At 38.1% G+C, this 14,394-nt stretch overlaps 1 protein-coding gene across 2 annotated transcripts in view; it reads left to right on the forward strand.

The window, feature by feature from the left end:
* REV3L (REV3 like, DNA directed polymerase zeta catalytic subunit) overlaps positions 1 to 14,394 on the forward strand; it is a 185,883-nt gene that overhangs the window by 122,826 nt on the left and 48,663 nt on the right. For both annotated transcript variants that reach the window (XM_032650683.1, XM_032650682.1), the window contains 3 exons: positions 6,841 to 7,033; positions 8,185 to 8,296; positions 14,247 to 14,362. In XM_032650683.1, coding sequence (XP_032506574.1) covers positions 6,841 to 7,033; positions 8,185 to 8,296; positions 14,247 to 14,362 — 421 coding nt within the window. The remainder of the gene's footprint in view (positions 1 to 6,840; positions 7,034 to 8,184; positions 8,297 to 14,246; positions 14,363 to 14,394) is intronic.

The raw sequence follows: 14,394 nt of genomic DNA on the forward strand, positions 1-14,394 counted from the left end.
TCGCATAGCGTTGTGGTCAGAAAAGATACTTGATACAATTTCAGTTTTCTTAAATTTACCTAAGCTTGATTTGTGACCCGAGATGTGGTCTATCCTGGAGAATGTTCCATGAGCACTTGATAAGAAAGTGTATTCTGTTGATTTTGGATGGAATGTCCTATAAATATCAGTTGAGTCCATCTTAATGTGTCATTTAAAACTTGTGTTTCCTTATTCATTTTCATTTTGGATGATCTGTCCATTGGTGAAAGTGGGGTGTTAAAGTCCCCTACTATTTCGGTGTTACTGTCGATTTCCCCTTTTATGGCTGTTAGCATTGCCATGTGTACTGAGGTGCTCCTATGTTAGGTGCATAAATATTTACAATTGTTATATTTTCTTCTTGTATTGATCCCTTGATCATTACATAGTGTCCTTTGTCTCTTGTAGTAGTCTTTATTTTAAAGTCTATTTTGTCTGATATGAGAATTGCTACTCCAGCTTTCTTTTGATTTCCACTTGCATGGAATATCTTTTTCCATCCCCTCACTTTCAGTCTGTATTTGTCCCTAGGTCTGAATTGGGTCTCTTGTAGACAGCATATGTACGGGTCTTGTTTCTGTATCCAGTCAGACAGTCTATGTCTTTTGGTTGTAGCATTTAATTCATTTACATTTAAGGTGATTATTGATATTTATGTTCCTATTACCATTTTCTTAATTGTTTTGGGTTTGTTTTTGCAGGTCTTTTCCTTGTCTTGTATTTCCTGCCCAGAGAAGTTCCTTTAGCATTTGTTGTAAAGCTGGTTTGGTGGTGAATTCTCTTAACTTTTGCTTTATCTTTAAAGGTTTTAATATCTCCATTGAATCTGAATGGGATCCTTGCTGGGTAGAGTAATCTCGGTTGTAGGTTTTTCCCTTTCATCACTTTAAATATGTCCTGCTACTCCCTTCTGGCTTGCAGTGTTTCTGCTGAAAAATCAGCTGTTAACCTTATGGGGATTCCCTTGTATGTTATTTGTTGCTTTTCCCTTGCTGCTTTTAATATTTTTTCTTTGTATTTAATTTTTGAGAGTTTGATTAATATGTGTCTTGGCGTGTTTCTCTTTGGGTTTATCCTGTATGGGACTCTCTGTGCTTCCTGGACTTGACTATTTCCTTTCCCATGTTAGGGAAGTTTTCGACTATAATCTCTTCAAATATTTTCTCAGTCTCTTTTTCTCTTCTTCTTCTGGGACCCCTATAATTCGAATGTTGGTGCATTTAATTTTGTCCCAGAGGTCTCTGAGATTGTCCTCAATTCTTTTCATCGTTTTTTTCTTTATTCTGCTCTGCAGTAGTTATTTCCACTATTTTATCTTTCAGGTCACTTATCCATTCTTCTGCCTCAGTTATTCTGCTGTTGATTCCTTTTACAGTATTTTTTATTTCAGTAATTGTGTTGCTCATCAGTCTTTGTTTGCTCTTTAGTTCTTCTAGGTCCTTTTTAAATGTTTCTTGTATTTTCTCCATTCTGTTTCCGAGATTTTGGATCACCTTTACTATCATTACTCTGAATTCTTTTTCAGGTAGGTTGCCTATTTCGTCTTCATTTATTTGGTCTTGTGGGTTTTACCTTGCTCCGTCTGTAATGTATTTTTTTGTAGGGTTTTTTTTTTTTGATGGGTGGTACTGTATTTCTGTCTCACTGGTTGTTTGACCTGAGACATCCAGCAGTGGAGTTTGCAGGCAGTTAGATAGAGTTGGGTTTTGGTGCTGAGATGAGGACCTCAGGGAGGCCTCACTCCGATTGATATTCCCTGGGGTCTGAGGTTCTCTGTTAGTCCAGCAGTTTGGACTGGGAGTTCCCACCACAGGAACTCGGGCCCAACCTCCAGCCTGGGAACCAAGATCTCACAAGCTTCATGGCACGGTTAAAAAAAGAAAAGAGAGAGAGAGAGAGAGAAAGGAGCAGTACAATATCAAAGAATAAAAAAATAAAATTAGAAAGATAGAAAATACATTAGGAAAAATAAAACTATAATTGAAAGAACTGCAACAAGGTAAAATAAAACCACAACAGAAAAAAGAAAGGGTGGGGGGAACAAGCCAAAAGGAGAGAACAATGACAAAGTATAAAGAATAAAATAAAATTAGAAAAATAAAAGATTTATTAGGAAAAATCAAAATATTAAGGAATCAACAACATTGAATCAACAAAGCAAAACAGAACCCCAATCTAAAAGACGAAAAAAGAAAAGAAAAAAAAAAAGCCTTGGCTATGGGGGTGGAGTTTAGGTGGGGGGTGTAACTTAGGCAGAGGTAGGGTTTTAGGGTGGGGCAGGACCTAGGTGGTTGGTGTGGGGTGGTGTGTTCAAGTGTGGGGCAGGGCCTCTCAGAGGGGAGAGGCAGCACGTGGAAAGGAGGGCCTCTGGAGTGTGGAGTTCCAGAGTTTGGAGGTAGGGCCCTGAGTGAGGGTGTGTGGGTGGGGTTTAGGCCCAGCGTATTGGGGTGGGTCTCCGAGTGTAGAGGTGGGGCCCTGGGTGGGGGTGTAGGGGCGGGGCTTGGGCTCCCCTTTGCAGGAGGGAGGCTTGGAGTGCACAGGATTAGGCCCGGGAGCCCAACAGGTTCCCCGGTGCCTAAGTAGACAGGGAAAGCGCTGGCCCTGTTCCCTTCCATTTCCTCGCACCACTCCTGCCCCATCTCCCCCAGAGTCTCCCCCGTCGCCGCTGGACCCCTAACCATGGGTGGGTCCCACTGGGTGTAGGAACTCCTGCCCTCCCCCAGCCACCCCTCAGCCGGTCCCAGAGGTCCAGCCTTTACTTTTGCTCCCCCTTTCCTCCCTCCCATTCCTTCCGGACCTGCATGGCTAGAGGGCACCTAGGTGGGCAGAGGATCAGGCCTGGGATCTCATCAGGTTCCTGGGGGTCCATGTGGGCAGGGGACGCCTGGCCATGCTCCCTTTTGATCCTCTGCCCTTCCAGTGGTCCCCCAATTTCCCCCTTCGGTCGTGGGATTCCTTCCCCTCCCCAGCCGCCCCTCAGGGGCAGCAGTCCTGGGCCACCTCCAGTTCTCCTCCCCCTTCACTCCCCCCATGCCCCACGTCCTACCCAGTCGGTGGGGGTTCCTTCCATCCCCTAGGTGTCTGTAGTCCCACACTGGTGTCTGGTAGGTGCCCTAGTTTTGAGGAGATGTGAATCCACGTTCTCCTATTATGCCATCTTGACTCTGCCCCCCTTGTCCCTTTCTTACCCACGTCTTTACTGATAACACTTAGTACATCTCTCTCTCCATCTCTTCATTCCATATGTTGGCTTAGAAAAAAATGCCCCTAAGAACACTAATGCATTTTATGTCGAGGAATAAAAAGGCAAAATTTGAGTGTGCAATTTGACCTGGTATATGAATAAGTCAACCTCCAAGACTTTTCGACCTGAAATTGTCTTCAGTCTTCTCCATAGTCTTTCCACGTGTTCATTGTTTTCTAATTAAAGTGGGTTTTTTGTTTTGTTTTGTTTGGGTTTGGAGAGAGGTTTTCCATTTCACATTTTTGTACATGCTTATCATTTAAAAGAATAAATCCTGAAGAGTATATATTTAAAAGTAAAAGTTCTTTTCATTAGCTCCCCATTTTACTTGGTTTGATTTTTTTTAATATTACTTGTTTTTTAAAAAAATAGAAACAGCAATATATATTTAAGGAAAGTGGTAGATTTTTAGAAATTTGTTTTATTGTTCCATATGCCTTATACATGCATAATTAATGTTCTTATATTTTAAAAAGTACTTAATAACAAAGTTACTAATGAATGCATGCACTATTGCATACATGTACATGGTAAAAAATTTGACATCATGACAAAAAGATTACCACAATGTTCATTGCAGCTCTATTTACAATAGCCAGGACACGGAAGCAACGTAAGTGTCTATCAACAGATGAATGGATAAAGAAGATGTGGCACATATATACAGTGGAATATTACTCAGCCATAAAAGGAAACAAAATTGAGTTATTTGTAGTGAGGTGGATGGACCTAGAGTCTATCATACAGAGTGAAGTAAGTCAGAAAGAGAAAAACAAATACTGTAGGCTAACATATATATGGAATCTAGAAAGGAAAAAATTGTTCTGAAGAACCTAGGGGCAGGACAGGAATAAAGACGCAGACATAGAGAATGGACTTGAGGACATGGGGAGGGGGAAGGGTAAGCTGGGACGAAGTGAGAGAGTGGCGTGGACATATATACACTACCAAATGTAAAATAGCTAGTGGGAAGCAGCTGCATAGCATAGGGAGATCAGCTCGGTGCTTTGTGACCACCTAGAGGGGTGGGATAGGGAGGATGGGAGGGAGACACAAGAGGGAGGAGATATGGGGATATATGTATATGTATAGCTGATTCACTTTGTTATAAAGCAGAAACTAACACACCATTGTAAAGCAATTATACTACAATAACTGTTAAAAAAAAAAAGACAAAAAGATTTCCATTGAAAAGTAAGCTTCTCTCCCACCTGACTAAGCAGTCCACTTCCCCAAAAGCAATAAACAGTTTTATATTTTTTGTCTCTTTGCAGACATTTTCTATGCATGTACTTAACATTTTTAACATACATGGAAGCATACTACACTCGTTCCATTTATCTGTGTATTATGGTGGTCTTTCCATTTTAGGACATGTAGATCTGGCTCATTCTTTTGAAAATTTTAAAGGCTACAGAGTTTTCCATTCTGTAGTTTTTATGGAAGCCACATAATTTATGTAACCAGTTCCCAACTGATAGACATTTAGGTTTTTAGTCTTTTTAACTTATAAAAAACTGAAAATATTATCATCTTTAGTGAACATCTTTGTGCATATATTTTGGCTACATATATGAATATATCTACAGGCTTATTCTCAAGAGTATAAATGCTAGATCAAAGGATATGTCTTTTTTTCTAATTGAAGTATAGTTGATTTACAACATTATATTAGTTTCAGGTGTACAACATAGTGATTCAATTTTTTTTTTTTTTTTTTTGCGGTATGCGGGCCTCTCACTGTTGTGGCCTTTCCGGTTGCGGAGCACAGGCTCCAGACGCGCAGGCTCAGCGGCCGTGGCTCACGGGCCCAGCCGCTCCATGGCATGTGTGATCTTCCCAGACCGGGGCATGAACCCATGTCCCCTGCATCGCCAGGCGGACTCTCAACCACTGTGTCACAAGGGAAGCCCAGCAATGCTTTTTAAACAACAGTATCTCTACGATTGTCTTAATCTTTTACTTGCCTCTGCAGATAACACTAATGCTTCATCAGTTCTAATGTAATGGACATAAGACATATCCAACACCTAAATTTCAAGAGCAAAGGAAAAAGTAATGAACTTCTGATGAAACCCAAGTGAAGAAAATATCCAAAACCTATGGGAAAGTTATGTAGAATGCAAACTCCTCTAACAGATAAGGTTATGCCATAATTTTGCAGCTGAAATGTTCAGGATCTTAATCTATTTTTGCGAAATAAAAGTGAAGTTGAGGGCTTCCCTGGTGGCGCAGTGGTTGAGAATCCGCCTGGGGATGCAGGGAACATGGGTTCGTGCCCCGGTCTGGGAAGATCCCACATGCTGCGGAGCAGCTGGGCCCGTGAGCCATGGCCGCTAAGCCTGCGCGCCCGGAGCCTGTGCTCCGCCACGGGAGAGGCCACAACAGTGAGAGGCCCGCGTACCGCAAAAAAAAAACAACAAAAAAAGTTATTATAAAGTAATGGCTGTATTTCCCTGTACTGTACAAAATATCCTTTTTGCTTAAATATTTTATACATAGTGTTTTTTATCTCTTAATCCCCTGCCTCTATCTTGACCGTCTCTTCCCACTGGTAACCCCTAATTTGTTCTGTCCTTTTAAAATTTTGGTAGATATTTCTAAGTTGTCCTCCAAAGACATCTACCAAATTCTACTCCCATCACTAAGGAGAGCCTTGCATTTACATTTCTTCAACAGATGGCATGCAAGATAAATACAAAATATAAATCCTTTATTAAATTTATATGATCTGAGTAATTACCAGTAGTCTACTAATTTTTCATTGCCAGGTATATGTGTATTACTGGTACAATGATGGCTATAATTCTAGCTGTAATCATTAATCATCCAACATATATCTTGTTTTTCTTACCCAGAGTTTATTCTTACTGTCGTAGAAAGATAACAAAGGATTACAGTTAAGAAGAGTTTTTATTAGCATAGGAAAATAAGTGTAAAAAGCAAAATATTACATTTTTTGCATTATATGTCAAAGAGAAAATGTGCATAGGCAAAAAGCTGGCTATTGTGTAGTTGACAACATACAATTCTTATGATTTTTTTTTTCAGGAAAAACTGTAATTAAAAATCTGCCTACTATGTACAAAACTCTAAATTTAAGTAGCCCTCAGAGGATTAATAGGTAGGAGTTTCAAACTAAAAAATATCTGTCTTTTCCGTTTAAAATATAGGTAAAACTATAATTAACTGGGTAGAAAGTAAAAGGTAAAATCAATAGACTTTGGTTTGAATGTACGACCACCTGGACTAGTCATTCTCTTTCTCAAATAGAAATTGCGAAAATTCAGAGGCACTGCATGTACTCTAGACAGATAGTTTTAAGTGTGTGTTGTCATTAAGAAATTACAGCGTAAGCAGATTTTCTAAAAGAAAAACGTGAATTGATTTAAGCTAATCTTAGAAGTAAAAATCTAGTTTTAATTTGTGGAGTGTTAAATTGTGAATGTGTCCTTTATAACCATTTTTTTCTGTAATTTTACACGTGTATTTCCTTAGCGTCTTAGTGAAACATACTTCTTTCGGCATGTCTCAAAAAAAATGTTTAAAAGTGTGATTTTTATTTCCTTTTATAGATACAAAATCTTACTCTAATCAGTGTGGAATTACATGCTCGAACTAGACGAGACTTAGAACCAGATCCTGAATTTGACCCAATCTGTGCTCTGTTCTACTGCATCTCATCTGACACTCCACTGCTGGATACAGACAAAACAGAACTCACAGGTGTAATAGTGATTGATAAAGACAAGACAGTCTCTAGTCAAGGTATTGTTCATTTTTATTAATTTTATACCTACCTACACTAGGATGAACCTTTTAATGGCACAGTTTCTTTGCTCAAGATCTAAACCAAGCATAAGGAACTCTTCTGTAAAATGTTTGCTGAGGTGGGAGTAGGAAATGTTGTCTATAGCTTTGTCCTAAATTCATTATTCTTGAATTATTGTTAGAAGTCAGAAACAATACAATATAAAGAGCTTAATAAAATTTCTAATTAGCATATCTAATTTGATCTAAATATTATTATATAAAATACTAATTGTTAATACTGAAGTCAAATAATTGTGTAGGTTGGGTGGACAGCCTTCCTTATATATGCATGCTGGTATTTTGCTGCTAATACAGAGTTTCTCTTTACTTTAAGGAGTTAAGTTACTACTGTAAGTTAATGGTTTATAAAAGACTTAAGATATATTCTAATTTTGTTGATATCTCTTCCTAAATACATACACTTTTGGTTCAGAGGTTCTTCATATAGGATACCATGTAAGGCAGTTTATAAAATACCAGGTGTTCCTCTGCAATTTTAAATAGTAATATGTGAATTCAGTCAATTGAGGAGGAAGTCTTAACATATAAAAAAACTGTACAGGAATTTGCAGTTTAATCAGTGGTGTGCTTGAGCTGGCTTGTACCAGTTCACAAGCCAATTGCTAAATTTTCATGAATTTTTTTGAACTAGTTGATGTCACATTGGTAGTTTCAAATTAGCCATGGTGGGAAGTTTTCACATCTTGGATATAGACAAGAAGTACAAATCAGGGCTTTTTTTTTTTTTTCCTGGAGAGGTGCTTATAAGCATTCTCCAGCATACCACTGAGTAAAATATTCTCCACTAAGCAAGCCTCTTCCTGTAGGAAGAAACAAAGTAATTTTTCTTTTTGGGTGACACGTTATCTGGGGAATTTTGTGAATGTAGACTTTTCAGGAAAATAATTGAAAATATGAAATTTGAATTTTCAGTTACATGTACTAGAAAACCTTTAAGAAAATTTTCAAGAAACTGAGCTAATTACATATTTACTTTGGGGAATGCTGTCTCATTTTAAAGTATTTTAGGTGCATAGTCTTACTCAAAAGTAAGGGATAATATTACTTAAATAATTATATATAATAAATATTTTGTTTATTCTTAGGTATCAGATATCAGACCCCATTGCTTATTAGATCTGGAATTACAGGACTAGAAGTTACCTATGCTGCTGATGAGAAGGCACTTTTTCAAGAAATTGCACATATAATAAAGAGGTATTGTTTTGTATTTTCTGATTTTTTTTCCAGTTTTTGTTCAGAGTCCTTTTGTGCTACTGTTGATCAATATAGGTGAAAGTTAAAAATAGGAAGTGATGGGCTTCCCTGATGGTGTGGTGGTTAGGAATCGGCCTGCCAGTGCAGGGGACACAGGTTCAAGCCCTGGTCTGGGAAGATCCCACATGATGCCGTGGAGCAACTAAGCCCATGCGCCACAACTACTGAGCCTGCGCTCTAGAACCTGCGAGCCACAACTACTAAAGCCCATGTGCCACAACTACTGAAGCCCACACACCTAGATCCTGTGCTCCGCAACGAGAAGCCACCGCAAGAAGCCCATGCACTGCGACAAAGAGTAGCCTCCACTCGCTGCAACTAGAGGAAGCCCACGTGCAGCAACAAAGACCCAACTCAGCCACAAATAAATAAATAAAAAAGAAAAAAAATTATTAAAAAATTTAAAAAAATAGGAAGCGAATCCCTTCCTATGGCCCTTGAAAGAAAAGTTAGCCCAGAAAGGATTTTACCCTCATCTCCAACCACCATCACCATTTCCAGCAGATTAGGAATAAGAAAAGGAGTATTCTACTCTCAGGATTTGGGGCCAGTGAAAGAGAAATATTGGCTTAGCCTCTAGCTTTCCCAGTTGGATTTTAGCATTTTTCTATGGTGATGAAATAATGGGTAACTGTAGTAAAGTTAAATTGTATTATTCATTAAATAGTCTTCTACCTTGGGAGCCAGCCACCATTTCAGTACCTTTTTTCTTTTTTTTTTTTCAAGAAAATTTTTTCTGAGTTTTAAATCAGTAGTTCCAAAAAACTTTGGAATGTAATTTGTTCATAAATTTAGGACTATCTGGTACATACTCTTTTGTGCACATAGTTTATTGAAAATCTCTTTTGACCATTTGATAGTTGGCTTTGATGCTTGATAGTAGAATCTTGTCAAAATTTATGAAAGTTTTTAACCAAAAAAATTTTAATTTAAAAATTAAACAATTAAGTGGATCTCTTTTGCATTTTCTCAAGAGTATAACTCTTAGTAGCCATTGCCCATTGCTAGATTTAGGTTTTTAAATGCCTAAAGCAGGCTGGAAAATACTCTGGATCCTGATGTATGGATAAAAGCTGTCCTTGAGCGTGTTGTTACACTCAAGCCTTTCTGTTCTGCTTTTGTAGTCGAACTTTTTCCTATAAAACTGAGACGATATCCTGCATTAAAGATCAAGGTGGGGCTTCCCTGGTGGCGCAGTGGTTGAGAGTCCACCTGCCGATGCAGGGGACACGGGTTCGTGCCCCGGTCCGGGAAGATCCCACATGCCGCGGAGTGGCTGGGCCCGTGAGCCATGGCCGCTGAGCCTGCGCGTCCGGAGCCTGTGCTCCGCAACGGGAGAGGCCACAACAGTGAGAGGCCCGCGTACCGCAAAAAAAAAAAAAAAAAAAAAGTCAAGGTGATGTTTTACTGACTCAACATCTGATTGCATCCCAGATGGGTTAACATAAACCATTTTGAAAATCAGAAAACCAGAAAACGTTTTCAGTGAAACAAAATTAGATTAAATGTCAAAGCATAAAAGAAATGATATGCTGCTACCCACCACTCTAGGGAGGAAAAAAGAGGAATGTATTTTTACTATTTATTGCACTGGTGACTGGATGGATTCCCATCCATTTGAGTCTTGCCATTGTCAGTCCTATCTTTTATCTTCTCATAGAGATATCAACATGTCAGGTACTTTCAGTGCCCCCACTGCAAGCAGCTTAGCAAAAGGAACACGTAAGAGTTTTAGGCAGATACCATTTTATGTGCCAGCACATATCCAGTAATGTCCCTGGGCTTTGTATGCTTGTCTTCTCCTTGTCAGGTTTATTCCCAGCAATAGGATTACCTGTGAACATTGAGAATCTTGTCAATCATTTGCAAGTGTAGTAACTTTCTTAAATGTCCATAACATGAATTATACTGGTTGTTAAGAAAAATGCAGTAAACAAAATAAAACTAACTTCTGGTTCTTATTCAAAAGATGATATGGCTATTAGAAAAAGAAGAAAAATGCTTAAATATCAACATTTCAATTCTGTAATGTCCTTTATAAGTCCAAACAGCTCCCTAAAAGATTATTTCCTTCTTATACCTCATTTGTTGAGCACCTCCTCTACACAGGTTTCGCTAAGAGCGTAGGCTTGGGAGTCAGCCAGCTCTGTCTTTTTGTCTTGAGCAAGTTACTTATCTCTCTAAACTTTGGTTTCCTCATCTGTAAAAGCGGTAATAGATACGAGAATTAAGTGAGATAAAGCACATAAAACTCTTAGCTTGGTCAGTACTTAATTGTTAACTCTATGTGTAAGGTACAGTTCTTAAGTGCTGAATATAAGATTGAATAAGATATAGATGTATATTCTCAAAGAGTTTTATTGTCTTTATTTTTCTGTTCTTTTTTTTTTTTTTTTTTTTTTTTTTGCGTTACGCGGGCCTCTCAATGCTGTGGCCTCTCCCGCCGCGGAGCACAGGCTCCGGACGCGCAGGCCCAGCGGCCATGGCTCACGGGCCCAGCCGCTCCGCGGCATGTGGGATCTTCCCGGACCGGGGCACGAACCCGCGTCCCCTGCATTGGCAGGCGGACTCTCAACCACTGCGCCACCAGGGAAGCCCTATTTTTCTGTTCTTAATATTTACCTGCTCAGGTGGCAAACACATAAAATAATGCAAAGCTATATTACACAAGTAAAATCAAATTTATTATCTTCTTGTCACAAACATTTTTCTCTTTATGTATTTCCTTGAACTATTAATTTCACATTTCCCTGGACTCCCTAACTTAAATAATTTAAGTTTTGAGTCCTACCTTTTTTTCTCCTCTAATCCATGCATTACATCCTATCCATTTAACCTCAGAATTATCTTTCAAGATCATTCCTTCTCCCCTCCCCCTCCCCATGCCCATTGCCACTCCCCTAGTTAGAGCCCCCTCACCTCTCATCTGTACAGATGTTATTGGGTTATCTAAAATATTAATTGTAAAGCAGCTTTTTTCTGCCTAAGCAAATAAAATTATTTTCTTATTTGCTGCTTTTTCTGATGCTTCATCAGAAGCACAGTTTTGTTCTTCACTACTAATCCTATCTACCCAACCTTCTTCTTTCTATAACTTAGAAACCTGGTAGAGTGAATAAAATTTACAAAAATTGCAGAACAAATCACCAAGATTTTGTTATTGTCACTGAATGTTTTCACAGAAGAAATATGGAATCCTTGGGACTTTGAACTTGAAAAAGATGTTTTATGAGCTTTGAGAGTCTTGTAAAACTAAACAGCCTCTAGGTCAAAAAATAAATATAATAGATCTGAAAAATACTGAAATGGCAGTTTTTCTAAAAGAACAAAATCTATTAATAAATCCATTAAGAGAAGCATTAAGGGTAGCTTTCTGTTTTTTCAGTGGTAATCTCTGAGCAGTAGTAGTTTATAAAATAGGTACTTGTTAATTGAGAAAAAAATACTTTCAAAACATTATCAGAAAATAAGTGTACTTAATCACTCTATTAGTCAGTTACCACAACAGAGCAAGTAGCTGATTGGAATAATAATTCTTATAATAAGTAGATGTTTCATGAATCAAAAAAATTCAGTTGAAGAAGGTGGAAGAACTATTTAAGAGTCAACAGAAGGGCTCTGTAATCATCTGGCATCTTCTTCATGTTGTACCCATGTTTAGAAATGTATGTGATAGGTACTTCAGCAATCTTCCAAAGTCTTCTCTTAAGATCAAGGTTGACTGTGACCAAATTGTAATGCCTTTTCTAAATATTCTTAGTATTAATGCAGTCAGCTGCATGGGTTCTTTCATGTGTGTATGGGAATCCTTCAAATCTCCTTTCCCTGACGATCCTTAGAGTCACTTAACACTTCTGCCCCAGTTTCTCAAATTTAGACATTACATAGTTAGCTTTATAGGGAGATGCACTTGTCATGCAGATCATCTTTGACTGCTCTGAGAAGAGTTTAACTTTAATGGAAGAGTTGATGAAGTTGCTATCAACAAAGATGTGTTGAGATATTGGATGTTATTTTAGAAGACTAATGAGCAGGAAGGGTGTTAGGAGACTTCTCTTTTCTTGAAGCCCTAGGACTTTTCTGGACTTCCTTTTTAAGAATGAATCTACCCTTTTAACCTCTGATCTCTGAGACTGGGCCTTTGCCTCATTGTTGCATATTGTCTTGCTTGCTTTTGCTTCTCCCCACTCTCTCGTGTTATAATCCTGCTCTTTGTTCCAGAATTACCAGCCACGTGGCACTTTCTACCAAGAAAACACTTTTATAGGTCGGTGAAAAGATCCATTTGGCTGTTCTATTAATCATTTTTATTAAATTAAGTGGTTTTCTCAGAAATTTCAGTCCTTTTTATATAGAGGAAAGCACATGGATATATGTTATCTTTTTCTCCTGACAAGTTTGAAGGCTACTTTGTAAGTCTGTAGTATAACAATGGATCACAAGCAGATCACTGGATATTGAAATTTACATTAGGGAATGTATTTTATAGGGCCTTTAAGGAATAGGAAAAATGAAAAGAATATTATTGCAGAAGTTTGAGTCTAATTCTTTTGACATTAGCCACTTAAGTAAGGAGACATTTTTGTGACATTCTTATTTTTATTATCTAAGTAAAAACTAATGTCATTCAATACCCATTTAAAGAAATTAGCTATGAAAGTATGATAAAATATTAGCAAACCAGTTCTAAAAATAGATCTGGTCTTCCCATGATCCACTGTTACCACAGACTTGCTGAGTAGCCATATATTGCTTATATTAGTAAACTGGGGTAATCTATAACTGTAGACGTTGGTGAAACTTAATAGTGTTAAGTGATGTAATATGGACAGGCTGCACATCCCATAATTCAGAGTGACTTTATAAGCAGTTATGTAAAACCCAGCTTTATAAATTTTTGTGATCTTTCACTCTACTTTTTTGGCTTTTATGAATAATGGTACAATAATCAGAGTAATTTGGAACTTCTAATTTGATAGCATTACAGTAGTTTTCACTCTCAAAAGTTTTTGTTCTCCACCTAAGACTGTAATCAGTTCTTCTCTTGCCCACACAATTTTCCCATTGAAGTAAATCTTCATGCTTATTTTCCTTTGTACTATAATCAGACATTTTTTTATGGTGGTCACGGTGGAAGTCCTCAGAAGAAGCTCAAAGCAGCTCCTTCTAAGGTGGATGCAGATTGTCTGTTGAGTTCTACCAGTGCAACTGTGTGACCACAGTGAGCGTATTTTTCACCTAGTTTCTGATGTTTAGCTTCCCCACATTAATCTCACCCCTATTAATATTTAATTCTTCCATTAAACTGAGTCACCTTCCTCTTAAGTTTAGAGGACGAACTTATCATTACAGAGGCCTTACTTTATGTGAGGACCAAGTCTTTACTAAGAGGGAAAAGGAAGAAATTTTCATTTTTTTTCTCAGCATTACAACTGTTTAAGGACAGTAGAGGGTAGAGGGGTAGAGAAGTGACAACAAAATGACCTGAGGGATCATTTTCAAAATACAGTATCCACACATGCCCTCATACTTCACCCTGCCCCTACCCACATTATATCTCAATTATACCCTCACTCATACACTTTACTGGTAATGCCTGCCTCCCACCCCAATCTTTAGCAGCCTCTTTGCCAAGTCATATCAAGTAAATACATAATCTAAGTAAAAACGACTTTTGCTTTTACAAAAGTAGCTTTGAACTAAGAACTCTAACCACCCCACCCCTTCCTCTAAAGAAATTCTATAGGCACCACTATATCACCTTTTTCCACCTGAGAAACATTATAAAATGTAGATTTTTAATTTTGTAATTTATATCATAAAGAAGTAGTTCTTCTGCTTAAAGGTTCAAACGTGTGGTCCTTGTTTAATTTTTTCATTCCTTCTTTAGGTATGATCCTGATATTCTGCTAGGATATGAGATTCAGATGCATTCCTGGGGTTACCTCTTACAGAGGGCTGCTGCACTGAGTGTTGACTTATGCCAGATGATCTCTCGGGTGCCAGGTAGGAAGCACTATGAATGTTTTATTGTTAAC

The sequence above is a fragment of the Phocoena sinus genome, chromosome 12 (assembly GCF_008692025.1).
Source record: "Phocoena sinus isolate mPhoSin1 chromosome 12, mPhoSin1.pri, whole genome shotgun sequence".
Taxonomy (NCBI): Eukaryota; Metazoa; Chordata; class Mammalia; order Artiodactyla; family Phocoenidae; genus Phocoena; species Phocoena sinus.